This window comes from Sus scrofa, chromosome 5, assembly GCF_054392235.1.
Source record: "Sus scrofa isolate SSC_HxYL_T2T_F1_AM1 chromosome 5, Sscrofa_HxYL_maternal_Yorkshire_Landrace_v2.0, whole genome shotgun sequence".
Lineage (NCBI taxonomy): Eukaryota > Metazoa > Chordata > Mammalia > Artiodactyla > Suidae > Sus > Sus scrofa.
Window position 1 is genome coordinate 95,863,909 of NC_139387.1, and position 17,344 is coordinate 95,881,252.

Below are 17,344 nucleotides of genomic sequence, written 5' to 3' on the forward strand. Positions count from 1 at the left end.
CATTAGTATACAGTATAATCAAATTCCCAAGCATTTATGGAACGATTTCCATTGTAAGAACCACACTGGGCACTGATGGATTTTATAATGAGCAAGGCAGTCCTCCTGTTTCAAAAAGATCACAGTCTAGTTGATAGGGGTGTGGTGGGCATACACACAATTTATTTAATATAAATTAGACTGTCTTAGATACTATGCTAAAATTATGCATAACACGCTAGCATGGAAGGAATCTTAATTTTGACCTGAGAGATCATTTGGAGAGAGCTATGCCTAATACATGTATTAGTATGTTTATGTAATATTTGTTTCATATTTTCTGTAATGAGATACACTTTCATATTTTGGTAACTAAAAGTGGCCTCTGTTATTTATGTTGACATAAAATCAATATAAAAATATTAATGAATATATTACATTTTAGGGGGTACTAAGTCTTAAAAATGTAAATTACAATTAAATAAAAAATTCAGTTCTTCAGTCCCTGTAGGCACATTTCTTCTGTTTTCTTTTTTTGGCTTTTTAGGGCCACACCCATTGCATATGGAGGTTCCCAAGTTAGGGGTTGAATTGGAGCTGTAGCTGCCGGCCTACGCCACAGCCACATCAACACCAGACCCGAGCTGTGTCTGCAACCTACACCGTAGCTCATGGCATCCTCGGATCCTTAACCCACTGAGCAAGGCCAGGGATCAAACCTGTGCCCTCATTGATGCTAGTCAGCTTCGTTTCTACTGAGTCACAATGGAAACTTCCTAATAGGCACTTTTCAAGGGCTCACTGGCCATGGGGGGCTAGTGTCTGCTGTGTTGGACAGTGCACCTTGAAACAACCATGTGTTATACAGTTAGTCTTTATGTATTTAAAGCACAGTAATTTATGTAGGTGTTTCTGGGCTGAGGTTTTATGAATAATATGCCTCCTAATTGATAACCTTTATTCTAATGGATTATAGCTAAAACATTCTGATATTTTTGGATTGAAGAAAATGCAACTCCATTTGTAAAAGGGTCAGATGAGACCAGTCAGAAGTGGGAAAAGCCTCATCTCAGTAGAGCTTCGTCTAGAGAATAGTTTTGTCATTACGAGTGTCAGGAGGTTACAGTGAAATTTATGGATTTTCTGCTTCTTTGGGTGGAGCAGAAATTCCACATCAAGCTTTACAAACTGTTTGGTCTCTCCTCATATGTTTTATTTGGTTGGTTTTCCTCTTACCTTCAAGAGTCCTTTTTCCCAGTTGAAAGGATTGTTGTTGTTTTTAACACTAGATGACCAAACCCTGAAACATTCACATGTTGCATTCCTGGTAACGTCGGATAATTACTATACATGTGTGTGTTAAGTGCCTGCTCATGCTTGTAAGTGGGGGTGTCTGCCTGCTGGGTATCCTGCATGATGTTATATTAGATATTTTAAATCTTGTGCCTGGGGTGGCAGTTTTTTTTTCCTTTTGTGAAAGAAATGTCAAAAATATTCATTGAACGTGCATCATCCGCAGCTGATTTGGCAAGAAGCAATGAGAAATAATAGAACGATAGAATACCTTTCAAAACAGTCAGCTAGGAAGGTGAGCACCTCTAAATACTTGTAGGAAATTTAACCTTCCTTTCCACAGTGACATGAGAATTGAGTTCTCATTTTGTGAAACTTGTGATACAAACCTGGAAGTCTAGAAGTGCTTGGAAATGATAAAGAAGAGAAAAAAAGAAAAAAGGAAAAAAAAATGTACAAGGAAGCTTCAGATGGAGGATAAAGTCCTAATGATGGAATTGTGAATTTCAAAAGCCCTGTTCATTTTCTTTTCTTCAGAGGAAGAACAGGAAACCAGAGGCTTAGAATATAGACATCATCTTCCTGGGGCTGTTGGGAATGCCGTTGCTCATCAAACTGTTTGGGAGAAGCAGGAGAAGGTCAAGCCTGGGGTAGGGGCACATCAAGGTCATAGGAGCTAAATTTTAAGTTAGGACATGCAACAGTGGAGTTTCCAGATGCATCGAGGTTCTTTCCAACTCATATTCTCAGAGATGCCAGCATGGGCCTTTGGTTAAGAGGCAGTTATTGTTTGATGGGTACAATTAGCCCCATTCTACAGGTGAGGAAACTGAGGCCTATACAAATTAAATAACTTATCCAAGCATATATACCTAGTAAATGGTCTTTGGAGTCAAAGAGGCTGAAATTTGGCCTCCACTTTTGCTATGCATTAGCTGGGTACCCTTGGTCAAAATACTTAATCTACTCAGAGGCTATATTGCTACTCTAGTGATATGAAAAAATAATTGTCACAGAGGTGAGGGCAGGAAAGGGGTTTGGCCTAACTCAGAGTTGATGTATTCAGAGTTCTGGTGCAGACAACGTAGGCTAAATAAATAACTATTGTCATGTGCAGACATCTCTACAGATGCTCTAGAGATGCTGGAAGAAGACACCAAAGAGATGGAGAAAGAAGGTTTTCTTACTCTTCAGTAGCAACGTGGTTTGAGCTTTCTGTTGACCATGTTGCTCCTAGCATTTGGGGTGTGGGCTGGGGTGGGTTAAGCAGAGTCAATCTTTGTAATACTTTTTTTTTCTTTTTTGTCTTTTTGCCTTTTCTAGGGCCGCTCTTGCAGCACATGGAGGATCCCAGGCTAGGGGTCTAATCGGAGCTGTAGCCACCGGCCTACGCCATAGCCACAGAAATGTGGGATCCGAGCTGCATCTGCGACCTACACCACAGCTCATGGCAACGCTGGATCATTAACCCACTGAGCAAGGGCAGGGATCGAACCCGCCACCTCATGGTTCCTAGTCAGATTTGTTAACCACTGAGCCACGAAGGGAACTCCTGTAATACTTTATACCAGGCATTGTGTTAGGCGCTAGGTTGTCAGTGCTAGGCTTGACTATGTGTAACAGAGAAACCTTACTTTGTAAAATGAGTTAAGGCAATGGGAAGTGGGCTCTGGCCAGCAGTTTTATACATTGGATTTTCAGTAAGAGATGACCGACATTAATTGGGAAATAGAATTTCCAAATACAAGGACTACCATTATCCGTTTGTTATGGAGGAGAATTGGGTCATTTCCACGTGAGGACTCCCACCGCTAGGGACATCCTGGTCGGTCTGTCCAGGTTGACTTCTGTCTCTAGGATGTATACTGACGAGTCGGGTGCTTGGATCACAGGGTAGGCATGGCTTCAGCTTTGTGACATCATGCCAAGTCGTGCTTCCGAGAAGTTGTACCGGTTTATGTTCCCGCCTCCAATCTGTGAGAGTTCCTTCTGCTTCGGATCATTGTCGGCACTAAATACTGTAATACTTTTTCATTTTTGTCAATCTGGCAGGGTTATCCTGATTTTTTTTTTTTTGTATGGTATTATCACACAAACGTTTCCTCATATGATTACTAGGTATACATTCTTCCTAAGTATAATTTGCAATCAGTGTACTATATTTTTTGTGACCGTTTCATGATTTATATAGTTAGCCCTTTATTTTTTATAAACCATAAACAACTGTTTCCTAAACAATCCTTTAGATGGCTTCCAACTTTTCAGAATGATGAAACACCTTGATGGGCAATCTTTATCTGTAAAACTTTTCCTATGTTGCATTACTTTTTAGGATCGAGTCCTGGAAGTGGAATTGGTTGGTCAAAGGATACAGGCAGAAAGAAACTGTGTTACATGTGGGCGCAGGTGTCTTGGGGACAGAGGGAATCAAAGGTTAATGTGAAGGGAAGAAGTTTGCCTTTCTCCACCCAGAGCTTAGCCAGAGCCTCTTACTTTCTTCCTAATTCTCGTGAAGATGAGATGTGACATTGGGATGCCCGCTCTCCCTTAAAAGAACCCTTTCTAGGATAATGCAATCTTGGGAGTCTTACTGATGAGAAAAAAATACATCACAGGAAGGCAGATGTTAGGTTTTATTTTCTTTTCTGAAGACATTTATCGAGCTATTATTTGGAAATGCTTTGCACATATTACCTGTATTATTATTGTTATGACTATGGGCATACCCGCAACATGTGGAAGTTCCTGGGCCAGGGATTGAATCTGCGCTGCAGCTACGGCAGCGCTGGATCCTTCAACCCACTGCACCGAGTGGGAGATTGAATCTGCTTCTCTGCAGCAGCTCGAGCTGCTACAATCAAATTCTTAACCCACTGTGCCACAGCAGGAACTCCCATATATTATCTTTTAACTCTTAACAGTCACGAAACGGATTCTCTTATCAAGGAACCAAGGCTTTTATAGCTAGGTAGGTAGCCACGACAAGATGTGAATGCAGGCAGGCTGTCTCCAGTGGGCCCTGCTGCCTCCCTGCAACAGGACAAGGCCAGCTCAACTTCCATGTTTGTGTGACTGACAGAAGCAACAGGTACTGTCCGAATTCACAGAAGGGATAGATGAGGGCGGACCAGAGGGGACGAGGGATGCTTCAGCAAGCAGCAGCCTCCCTTTAGGTGGGACTGTGACTCGGGCTGTTTTGGACATCCCATCCGATTCTGCTGGCCGTGTCATCTCCCACCATCTTTATCTTGCTGAGAGAACTGATAAAATGCCAAGTGAATTTGCAGATACTGTGTTCCTGAAGAGTATCGCGCTCACCCTTCAGGTTGGGTATTTGCTTGGTGAGGCAAGACTCCCCCTCGCGGGTCATGCATGGTGTGGAGTCAGCAGGAGATCCCTGGACAGCGGCTGCCTCCTTAGCGGAGCAGAAACGCTGGGCCTCAGAACTCCAGTTAAAGACCTAACCAGACGGAAGCCTCAGTGCAGAGTACAAAGTCAGGCGTTTTCACCTCCATTTCTTTTCTGTCATTGTTTTGACTTCTGGGAACCTACATGGGCCGACAGCCAAGAGTCCCACGGCTGAGATGATGCCAAGTTGGGCTTCAGAGGTGATCAGGAAAACCCTTTCCTAGGACACGGTAGGGTCAAGAGGTTATCTTGACCCAATGGCACTCATGATATCATCTGTGTGTGACATGATGTAACGCAAAGACTCAAGTTAATATGGGCACCCCATCACAGAACAATGTGCACGAAATCCCAGAATCCTCTATTCAGTGTAGAGAACGTAAATTTTTGCCTTTTACTTCCCATGTAAATGTGTACCAAACAACTCAGGCTATGATGAGTTGTCTTCAACCTGAACCAGATCTGTGACCTTTAATGTACCCTTCCAGCCAAGGCAGGACTCGCTGTCAGTGATGTCTTCAGCAAGACTCTTACTGAATGACTGCTCTGTGTGGGCCGTATGCTCGGCACTGGCTGGTCCAGGATAGAGGGCCCTGCCCTTGACCTCAAAGTCCTCATAGTTGACTAGAGCTGCAGACAGAGTGTAGCTCCACCAGGTGCTGATGGTTGTGGTTGCGTTAAAAAGCACCCCCCGCAGGATCTCCCTTGCCCCTCGATTTCTACAGCTGGTCCCCTCCTCTGATGTGACAAGAGGCCAGAACCTGGGAGAACTGTACTCTGTGGAAACCCTCTCCAGGGAAAAAAATTCCTTATACCACCCACTTCTACTTGCTGTGTTGTTCTTCCCTCCCAAACCCCAAGATTTTCCCTGAAAACTATCCTGATTCGTCCTACATTTAAAATACATTTTAAATTAAAATTTGAATTTTGAGATAATCGTATAGTCACATGCAGTTGTAGGAATAATACAGAGAGATCCCTTGTGCCTTCTACCTCGTTTCCCCAAAGGTACCGTCTTGTAAAACTCGTCGCGCCTCTGTCACATGGACACCCTCTGTCATCCTACTCAGGGTTTTTCAGTTTTGCTTATAGAGTTGATGATTGCACAACACGGGTTTGAACTGCATGGGTCCACTGATAGACGGATTTTTTTTTTTTTTCCTGTCTTTTTAGGGCTGCACCCGCGGCACATGGAAGTTCCTGGCCTAGAGGTTGAATCGGAGCTGCAGCTGCCCGCCTACACTGTAGTCACAGCCACGCCAGATCCGAGCCACATCTACGGCCTCCTCCACAGCTCCAGGCAGCGCTGGATCCTTAACCCACTGAGCAGGGCCAGAGATTGAACTTGCGTTCTCATGGATACTAGTCAGGTTCATTACCACTGAGCTGCAACAGGAGCGCCCCGTGGCTATTTTTCAATGAACACACCCAGTAGTATGTGACCTGCAGTTGGTTGCATCTGGGATGTGGAACTGGGGATACTGAGGGCTGACTACGGGCATGAGCGTCTGTGGATTTTGGTGTCTGCAGCGGGTCTTGGAACCAATACCCTGTTGGATACCAAGGGGCGACTATATGTGTGTATGTGTGTGTTTCTCTGCAGTCTTATTACATAAGTGAGTACTATCCATGAGAGTCAAGATACAGAAAAGTTCCATCACCGAAGGACCCCTGGTGTTGCCCTCCTGTAACCATCACCTCCTCCTGCAACCCCCTCCCTCCTCTCCCGGTTCCTAAACCTTGGCAACCACACTTCTATAATTTTGTTATTTCAAGAAGGCTACATTGGAGTTCCTGTTGTGGCGCAGTGGTTAACGAGTCCGACTAGGAACCATGAGGTTGAGGGTTCGATCCCTGGCCTTGCTCAGTGGGTTGAAGATCTGGTGTTGCCGTGAGCTGTGGTGTGGGTCACAGATGCAGCTCGGAGCCCACGTTGCTGTGCTCTGGTGTAGGCTGGCGGCTACAGCTCCGATTCGGCCCCTAGCCTGGGAACCTTCATATGCCGCAGGAGTGGCCCTAGAAAAGGCAAAAAGACAAAAAAAAAAAAAAAAAAAAAATGCTTAAAAAAAAAAGAGGGCTACATGAATGAAATCACATGGTATATAACCTTTGAAGATTAGCTTTCCTCACGTGGCATCGTTCCCTTAACACCCAGGCAAGGTGTCGTATGACAGGTGTGGGTACCTTTTTGTTGCGGAGCCGGATTCCATAGTGCGGTTGCCCCACAGTTTGTTTACCTGTTCACCTGATGGGTGAAAGCCATCTGGGCTGTTTCCAGTTTTTGACGTTTATGAATAAAACTACTATGAACATTTTTATGCAGGTTTTTATGTGAACATATGTTTTCTTTCTGGGATAAATGCCCAAGAGTGCAATTGCTGAGTCATATGGGGTTTGCATGTATAGTTTTATAGGAAAATGCCAAACTTTTTTCTAGAGAGGCTGTACCATTTTACATTCCCACCAGAAATGTCTGAATTCTCTAGTTTCTCCATATCCTTGCCAGCATTTAGTGCTAGCACTAGTTTTTATTTTAACCATTCTGATAGGTTCTGGCAGATATGTAGTGATAGCTCATTGAGGTTTTAATGTGCATTTCACTAATGGTTAATGACATGGAACAGCTCGTGTTGCTCGCCATCTGTATATCCTCACCGATGAAATGTTCATGTCTTTTGCCCATTTTTTAGTTGGATTTTTTTTTTTTTACTACTGAATTTTGAAAGTTCTTTATATATTCTAGATGCTAATCCAAATAATTTGTTGGATTTGTGGTTTTGCAAATGTCTCCTCATCTCTATCTTATTTTTCATCCTCCTAAGGCCATTCACAAAGCCAACGTTCTTCATTGTGATGAGATAAAATACATCGTTGTACTTCTCAAGGTAGCTTCACATCTGCAGGGAGGATAAATGTTAGAAACCAGTTTCTGAACACTTGAAATCTCCCTGTAGAATCCTCTTTAAGAGTCATTGCTCTTGAGAAATCAATAGCATGAAATTGTGGCGTTGGCTAAAAACAGAATCTTAGAAGGCAGGTTCACTGGCCTGCAGAGTCTGAATCTTTCTCTTTTCCTGTTTTTATCAAAATCTTGCCAAGTGGAAGTTTGGGGTTTCCGTGCCAGATGATTGCTAATGCTAAATAAATAGCAGTGATTGTTTTCTTACAGTCATATAGAACATGCTATCTTAAAAATTAAACATAAACATTGAGTGGTCACTTCCAGTTGGCTGTAAATCAAGCAGTTAAAATTAGAGATTCGTTTTTGCATCAGCCCTGGAATCTTCTGATCTGCAGTGTAAACAAATTATATATACATGTCAGCATGCATTCACCTCAAGTTGGTTGAAGAAATTTTTATTTTTTTGCTTTTTATGGCTGCACCTGTGGCATATGGACATTCCGAAGCTAGGGCTCAACTTGGAGCTGCAGCTGCTGGCCCATGCCACAGTCACAGCAACGCAGGATCAGAGCCCTGTCTGTGACCTACACCACAGCTCACAGCAACGCTGGATTCCCCTACCACTGAGCAAGGCCAGGGATTGAACCCGCATCCTCATGGATACTAGTTGGATTTGTTTTCGCTGCGCCACCGTGGGAATTCCCTGAATAAATGTTTAAAATCTGATTTGTTCTTCTCTTTCCACTCTCTGTCCTTAAATCCTTAGAAAATAAAAGCTTGCTGTACTATTTTAACTCCCCCCCCCCCGCCCCGGGACACTTTCCTATATTTGTAAATCAAAAAGAAATATGAAAGGAAATATCCTTTCCTTTATTTTATAAAAGGCTTACATTTTCATCTTTCCCATCAGACTTTCCTCTGTTTATTTCCTTCTCCCGGCTATAACGAGATGAAGCCCGACATCCCTAAGGAGATGTCATCACGAGGAGACCGCTTTCTTCCTTTGTGCCACCACGGTACCAAGTGTATAAACATCTTTGCATCTGTAGCATCTTTTTTTTTTTTTTTTTTTTGGACAGTCTGTCTCCCTGTCCAAATGGGATGGCCTTTCAAGACTAGGCCATGTCTTATTCATTTTTATGTCCTCAGCACCAAGAACAGAGTGCAAGTCAAATATGCCCCATAAACAACTGCACCAACTTCAGTCACTAGTCGGTGTCTGAAAATTGGTGACATTCATTGTTCAGCAAATTTTCATCCTTATCTATTGTTCATGCCAACCCTTTGAGGGCAGAAGCTACCTTCTGCTTACATCTTACTCCTTTTTAAAACCCTGGTGCTTGGAACATAAGTAGACATTTCATAAATGTTGACTCTATCCATTCACTCGGCAAGTATGTGTTGAACATGATACTGTGTTAGGAGCCATAAATACACTTACCTGGAAAGCGTAGCCTTTTCCTCCAGGGAACCTACAATCTAGTTGGGGGAGGGCACCTAGAAATGATCACATACAATATTTAAATAACATGATAAGATATTATAATTCTTGTGTTAAAATGAGAGGGACAGACTATAATTGTTTTAGCAGTCTACAGGAGGCCATCTGGCATGGATTGACCAAGGAGGGCTCTCTAGCTGGTGGCCTGGGAAAATCCTGGGTCCCCACCAGCACTGTCTGCTCACTCTCCCTCTATTCATGCTGTGCAGAGTTCTTGCTTTCTTGAAAGGCCATCCTTCTCATTGTCTTTTTTTTTTTTTTTTGAGAGTCAACTTCTTTTATTTCCATAGTTTCGTCTTCTTAGACTTTCTTGTTTGCTTGAAAGTCTTTGGACTAAAATTTAGGAAGGAGGGGAATGGGGGAGTAGATACATATTTTGTGTCTGATGGTGTCACCCTTAACTTTTAATCCGGTGGAGAATGTACTGAAAAAGTCTATCTTCCTGAAGTCAGTCTGAGAAGATAGCAGGTCAGGGATGAGCTGCTGCCATCAATTGAGTAGAAAGACCAGTGTTCCCAGGAAATTAGCAAATGAGTGATAAAGATAGAAGGGGACAGATAGGTTCTTCCCACTGCCCCTGAGGACGGCAGAGGGCCCCTGCTGCTATAATCCAAAGCTGGGATGGGTTAGAGCTTTGCAGATCCTATTACTGCATAGGATGCTGTTGACGTATCTTGAGAAGGGTCTTCTCCCTTTCCTCCCAGAGGGCGTGGGGGGGAAGAGTTTGGAGCACGCATCTGCACAAGCCAGAGCTGTCTTACATCCGCGACGTCAAGTACTTTTAAGAGATGGAGGAGGCATCTGTGGGAGTTCCTGGGAAAATATGGCCATTTGTAAGTAACCTTGAGTGCCTGCTGTCACCTGCAGCTCTGACGAAGCAGGTGTTTCATCCTTTCTTGCTGAGGAGGTAAATGGTCATGCCCCGTAGAGATGGTCCATCCTCGGCCTTCGTCTCTCTTCCAACCCTGCCTCTCATTGTCTTCTTTCTACCCATAGCCAGCATCGAATGGTGTATTAGGATTTTTGCAGCTGGTTTAAGCCAAAAGAGGAATGCCTCGCCCCTTGTAATGGGAGAGGGGGTCTAGCTGATGTCGTGTTGTCTGCCGTGATGAAAAGCAGCAGTTTCTCCCTTTCCCGTGCGCATGTACTACTCCTTCCGGCAAAAGGGGGATAGTATTTCTCTTCCCCTTGATCATGGGATGGGCTTTTGACTCATTTTGACCAATAGGATGTGACAGAAAAGATACTCTGCCAGCTCCAGGCTAGGCCTTAAGAGGTTTGGCAGCTTTTATTTTATTAAAAAAAAAAATGCCTTGTATTGAAGTGTAGTTTATTTACATTGTTGTGCCAATTTCTGCTGTAGAGCAAAGTGACCCAGTTATACATACATTCTTTTTTATATTCTTTTCCATCATGGTCTAGCCCAGGAGATTGGATATAGCTCCAGTGCTACGTAGCAGGACTGCATTGCTTATCCATTCTAAATGTAATAGTTTGCATCTGCCAACCCCCAACTCTCAGTCCATCTCTCTCCCTCTTCCACTACCTTGGCAACCATGAGTCTGTTCTTTGTGTCCGTGAGTCTGTTTCTGTTTTGTAGACAGGTTCATTTGTGCCATATTTTAGATTCCATATACAGGTGATATCATGTGTGACTGTCTTTCTCTTTCTGATTTGCTTCATTTAGTATGATAATCTCTCATTGCATCCATGTTGCTGAAATGGCATTCTTTTTAATGGCTGAGTAGTATTCCATGTACGTATGTACTGCATGTTCTTACTCCATTCATCGGTTGTTGGACATTTAGGTTGTTTCTGTTTCTTGGCTATTGTGAATAGTGGGCAGCTTTTATTTTTGATCTCTTAGAAGCCAATTACCATATAAATAAGTCCAACTACCCTGGTAGAGAGAGGGGGAGCCTTGGAAGAAGAGAGATTTTAAAATAGAAAAAGAGTTTGTTAAAAACTATAAATATAGACAAATAGAGACAGAGGCCCGACCAGGCCCATGCATTCCAGCCACCTCCATTTTTATGTGTGCTAACACGTGAATGAAGCCATTTTGGGTACTCCAGCCTCAGCCAGTGTTACAAGGAGCAGAGAAAAGCCACCCTGCTTGGTGGCTTGCTCAAAATGCAGGATCACGGGGAGTTCCCATTGTGGCACAGCAGAAACAAATCTGACTACTATCCATGAGCATTCGGGTTCGATCCCTGGCCTTGCTCACTGGGTTAAGATCCAGCATTGCCGTGAGCTCTGGTGTAGGTCACAGACATGGCTTGGATCCTGTGTTGCTATGGGTGTGGCATAGGCGGGACAGCTCTGATTCAACCCCTAGTCTGGGAACTTTCATATGCCGCAGGTGCGGCCCTAAAAAAAGCAAAAAAAAAAAAAAAAAAGCAGGATCAGGAGCAAATGAATGGTAGTTCTAAGTCAGTATGCGGTTTGTCCTACAGCAGGAGGTAGTGGAAGAAGATGGATCTAGTCCTCTTGGAATTCAGCAAGGAGTCTTCCACTACCCGTGGCTCTGGTTTCCTCCAGGAGGAGGCTGTCTTTGTGTGTCTACCATACAGAGCAAGGCTGTCCACCATTCTGTCAGCTTCCCCATGCCCCCTGGAAGGGCACAGCTCTTTCCTAGCGTTACAGCAAAAGTCTTGGGGGCAACTCTGATTGGCTCTGACTGGGTCATGTGCCTGTCTCTGCATAAGTTACCGGGACTCCTATTGGCCAAGGCTGTATGGTGTGCCCCCTCCCTGGAGTCAGGGGCGGGGCGCGGTCCGCCTCATCAAGACCGCTTGGATTAAGAGCGAGGGTAGGATAGGTCGGGAAAGAAAAATCCAGGCACTGTTTTGAGAATAAGGGGCTGGATGCTGGGCAGGCAGAAACAACAAATGCGTACTTTGAGTCAAGTATAATCCTACCGTTTTTATGAAGCCTTGTCTCCTCATTCCATACTTTAAACTCTTACAGCCCAAATGATCTGTTCCATTTCCTTGGTGCGTAGCATATGCTGCCTTCCTGAGCTGCTTACGCTTTTGACGTATATTCTTAATTCACACCCTCGATTTTGTACCTTCGTATTCCTTACGGTTCTGACTGCATTTGTTACGTCAAAAGTGTGATCTGTTTTTAAATTACTCCTTTCAGAGACAGGCTTTGGAGGTTATTATCAGAGGCACAGACGGTCCTTACGTTGGAGAAGAAATTTGGGTGTCCCCCACCCCTCATTCTGGGACTGGCAAAACCCGAGGCATGGCCTCTGGAAGAAGTCACGTGGTCTCTTTTCCTTGTGGGTCCTAATTTCAAATAGGGGAGCCAAATGGTGACCAGCATGGCTTGTTTTCTTTCTTTTCTGGGGAGCTCGCTCTTGTGCTATTTAATTTGGGCTTTTTAAACATTATTTTGTAAGCATGCCCAGTAGAGCAGCTTCTGGGCAACTAGCTTATGATCTAAAAAAGAACATCCTTTGTTAATCGAAATTGAAGGGAGCCTAATAACGTTTGAATTCATCCTTTTCAAGCATTTCCAAGATCAAGTTCTTCCAGACGGTAGCAGAAATGGAAAGTAGGTGCCTGTTGTCACACCAACCGAAGCCCACAGGTGGTTTGTCAGAGGCCTTAGTTGGTCTGGCCTCTCTAAAGTTACAGACATTTACACACACACACACACACACACACACACACACACTCGAGCAACATACTTTCTTTATTCCTAAGTACCCGGAAAAAAATAGAAGGGGGAAAACCCAGAGATAGACTCTCAGATTTCGGAATGGATCTTTATAAGATTAAATTGACACAAAGACTTCATAATGACAGACTGTCTTGCCTTTATATTAAGATTTGTACTTGTGAAAGTGCTATTACATCGATGTATTTGAACAGATAACTGCACTGATGCCTTAAGTCCCGGGTTGGGTTAAGGATGCCGTCATTGCATTTGTCCTTTGAGTCTTTGTTTCTAAAATTTTAAATGATTATGGAATATTGTGTACGTGTGTCGGAATGAACATATAGCCAGTGTACCAATAGTCATTCATTAAATATGGCATTATTTATAATTTTGTATCCCTCTTCTATTAAGTCCTTCTTTATCTTCCCACCAGAGATAAAGACTGTCCTAAAAGGTGTGTATATTATATCCTTGCTTTTCTTAATAGTTTAACTATTTATCTCTGTTCTCTTAAAAAATGTCCTTTATTATTCTTCATATTTTTTAACTTTCCATGAATAGACTGTCATAACAGGTAGTTTTATGTGGCTTGGTTTTTTTGGTTTGTTTCTCAATAGGTATTGTTGGTGAAATTCATCCATATTGCTTTTTTTAGCTCAAGTTTTGTTGTGGCTTAGCTTTTTACTTTATTGTTTCTCTTCATAAGCAGAAGTTTTAAAACATCAGTGTGCCCCGAGCTTTATGGTTTATGCTTTTTGTGAATTGCTTTTTATGACTTGAGATCTTGATGATTTTCTCCCATTTTCTTCTGGCGGTTTTAAAAATTGCATTTTCTCCTTTAGATCTTTAATCGCTCTGGTATTGATTTTTGTGTATGAGGTAGGGATCAATTTTTTTTCCCCCTAAAATGAAAAGGCATAGCATGTCACTCCATTCTTCTGCTTAAAAATGTCCACATCTTCCCATCTTCCTCAGAATTAAACTCAAAGTTATTAACACTGGTTTCCTTTTTTTTTTTTTTTTTGCCATTTCTAGGCCGCACCCACGGCATATGGAGGTGCCCAGGCTAGGGGTCTAATTGGAGCTGTAGCTGCCACCCTACACCACAGCCACAGCAACGCGGGATCCTTAACCCACTGAGTGAGGCCAGGGATCAAACCCGAAACCTCATTATGGAGGGTGTTTTAAAGCACTGATTTAATTTTTGAATGGTTTTAGGACTATGTAGGGCTTGCTGTTTCTTCATAAGTTAGTTTTAATAAGTTTACCCTCTTTAAAAATACTTTTTTCTTTTTTTTTTTTTTGGTCTTTTTTTTGCCTTTTCTGGGGCCTCTCCCGCAGCTTATGGAGGTTGCCAGGCTAGGGGTCTAATTGGAGCTGCAGCTGCCAGCCTACGCTACAGCCACAGCAGTGCAGGTTCCGAGCCGAGTCTGCGACCCACAAGACCAGGGATCGAACCTACAACCTCTTGGTTCCTAGTCGGATTCGTTAACCACTGCGCCACCACAGGAAGTCCTTAAATACATATTTTTTTATTTTACTTTTTGAGCAGTTAATATATGCACGCAATTCACATTTACATTTGAAAAGCATATATAGGCATTCCCCACTGTGGCTCAGGGGAAATGAATCTGACTAGTATCCATGAAGATGCAGGTTCGATCCCTTGCCTTGATCAGTGGGTTAAGGATCTGGTGTTGCTGTGGCTGTGGAATAGGCCAGTGGCTGCAGCTCCGATTCTGACCCCTAGCCTGAGAACCTCCGTATGCTGTGGGTGCGGCCCTAAACAGACAAAAATAAATAAATAAATAGCATATACACTGAGAAATAAATCCGACCCTTGCTTGTAGCTACCTAGTTCCCCTCTCCTACCATCAGTTTCTTGGCTCTTTCCCTGGTTTCTTGCTAATCCTCCCGGAAGTATGCCTGCATATTTAAGTATATGCATATATTATTTTTATATAAATAGTGGAATACCATATATATTATCTGCACATTGTCTTTTTTACTTAACCATATATGTTAGTGATATTTCGGGAGCTATGCATAGAGAATTGCCCTCTTATTAGTTACCTGACACTCCCCTGGATGCATATATCATAGCTTAGTCTCCTTCTGAGGGACATTTAGGTTGTTCTGACTTTTGCCATGGCCGTCTAACCAGTGTCCCTTCGACTCTTTAATCGGTGCTTCACACAGCTATTCAGATATCCCTCCTTAAATTTCCATCCTGATATTGTCTCCATTCAGAAACCGCCAGCACCTGCCCAATACTCAAGAATAGGGCTGAACTTCCCTGCCTTGAAAGCAGAGCTCTGCATCACAGTCTCCAGGTTCCCAGGCTAGGGGTCTAATCAGAGCTGCTGGCCTACACCACAGCCACAGCAATGCCAGATCCGAGTCGCATCTGCGACCTACATCACAGCTCATGGCAACGCCGGATCCTTAACTCACTGAGGCCAGGGATCGAACCTGCAACCTCATGGTTCCTAGTAGGATTCGTTTCCGCTGTGCCACGACGGGAAGTCCTCCAACTACTTTTTTCATCATGTCTTTCTGTTCCTGAAGAGACCCCCTCAACAGACGACTTGAGGTTTTCCAAATGTACCTTTGTTTTCATGCTCAGTATTTTTCTTCTGCCTACACATCCCTCCCCCTCCAGCCCTTTGGGGGGGAGGAGCACATCCCGCTTTCCTTCTAGGCTGGTCACATCACCCTCTAACTCCTCTCCCGAGCAGCTGCACTTTCCATATTTCAACTCAGTCTCCCACTGGTACACCCTATATAACCGGACCAGGTGTTCTGACTCCAGATTTCTCTGTGGGCAGGGACTGTTCACTGGAAATAGGAAATACTAAAATGAAAAGATATGTCCCGACTTTCGAGTAGCTTCCAACATAAAGGTGAGCCAGAAATGAAAAATTAAAATACGTTATCACATTGCTCAGTGAAATCAGAAGAAAAAACAGGAACTTAAACAAACAAACAAACCCAAAACAACTCTGTGCCCTACCCCGGGGCATGGCACGGCGTCGATGTCTCATAAGTGTACGTTGAATAAAAGCGTAGCATGGAAGGCAAGCCTCCAGTTCTTGCCAAAAATCCATCTTGTATCATAAACATACAAAGAAGTCAACAAAGAGTGGAGATGTCGCTGGTCCCTTGAGGAGGAAGAGGGCAGTGTGGGAGGGGGTGGGATCCAGTTTCAGCGTCGGAACGGGGCGGAGCTGCGGCACCTGGAGAGGGTCTCGGGCGGGCGGGCGGGGCGCGCGGGGAGGGGAAGGGGGAGGAGTCTCGCGCTCCGGCCCCGCCTTCTCCCCACCGCGCGGCGGCGGCGGCGGCGGCGCAGGGCGGCCGCGCGGGTGTTGGCAGCAGCGGCGGCGGCAGCCCGCGCCGCCCCCTGGCCTCGGCTCCCCAGGGCGAGCCGGAGCGCGGCCGGCCTCTCGCGGCGCGGCGGCCCGGGGCCCCGGGAAAGTTAGCAGCCCGAGCGCCGAGATGCCGGGGAGCGACACGGCCCTCACTGTGGACCGGACCTACTCCGACCCCGGCAGGCACCACCGCTTCAAGAGCCGGGTGAGAGGCGCGGGGCGGGGGGTGGCCCTGGGGGCGCCCGGCCGAGGGGCGAGGACGACCTCGCCCCGCGCGTTTCGCCGCCTCGCTCCTGCTGTCCCTTCCCAGCGACCCCGGGGCTGGGCTCCCTCGCTCTGGCGGGGCTGGGAAGGGAGGCGTGGGAGCCCGGCCCGCGGTTCCGAGACCCCAGGCCCCTCTCCCGGACGGGGGCAGCTCAGAGCCCGGCCCGCCGCCCTGGGTCCCCGCGCGCCCGGGTCTCCCCGACGTCCGGAGCTCCGCCGCCCCCTCCGCCAGGGAGCGCCCGCCGCACGGTGCCGGACGCCAGGGGATCCCGCCACCCGCGGCACCGTGTCCGCAGGGGGCGGCTTCCCTCCCCTTCCTGAGCCGCGGTGCAGCCGGCCCGTCTCGTGGCCCTCGAGGTTTCGGGCTCGGCGCTGGCGGCTGGAGCGCGAGGGCTGTGCACTGCCGGGAGGCGGCGAGGCGGCGGACCCGCTGCCCGGTTCCCCGCGGCCGCTCCTCCCGGCTCTGCCCCAGCGAAAAGTCAGTCTGCGCGCTGCCTCTTCAGAGTTTCTGGGCGTGCGGAGCAGGCGCCCTCTCCATTGTTTGCAGTGTAATTTGCTGTTACTGATTTCGGCTGTGGGCGAAAATAGCTTTTCAGAGTCTGCTGCGGAGACGAGCCCTAGTTTGAGCAGAGAGGAGGGCCTCAGCCTGAGCGCTGGTCCCTCCGGGCAGAGGAAGCCCCCACGCCGGGGATGCCTTTGCTCTCCGGGTGTTTAAGCGTCGAGGCTCGATACTTCGTCCCCCCCCTCCGCCCCGCCCCCGGCTGATCGAAGTGCCATTTAGAACAGCACCCCCTCCACCTTGGCATTCGGGCAGAGGGTACCGGGAGATGTTCTTTGCTCCCTTGCTCACTTGTCAGATCTCGCCGTTTGAGTGCCAGCCTCCACGTAGAACGTTCCCGGAGGTAGGGGGTCGTGCTCGCATATGTTACTCAATTTAACAGAATGATTTAAGTTTTT

General features: G+C 45.7%; 1 protein-coding gene across 9 annotated transcripts in view; it reads left to right on the forward strand.

Moving 5' to 3' along the window:
• The window catches only part of TMCC3 (transmembrane and coiled-coil domain family 3), a 400,246-nt gene that overhangs the window by 231,463 nt on the left and 151,439 nt on the right, over window positions 1–17,344 (forward strand). For 4 of the 9 annotated variants that reach the window (XR_014804365.1, XM_084957587.1, XM_084957588.1 and 1 more), the window contains exon 1: window positions 16,103–16,328. The exons of 4 other annotated variants lie outside the window; for them this stretch is intronic. Coding sequence is in view for 4 of the 5 variants with exons in the window: in XM_084957587.1 (XP_084813713.1) it covers window positions 16,251–16,328 (78 nt within the window). In the remaining variant the exon portion in view is untranslated. Of the gene's footprint in view, window positions 1–16,102; window positions 16,329–16,758; window positions 17,290–17,344 lie in introns of those variants that run through there. One more of the 9 variants, XM_084957581.1, reaches the window with a different exon arrangement.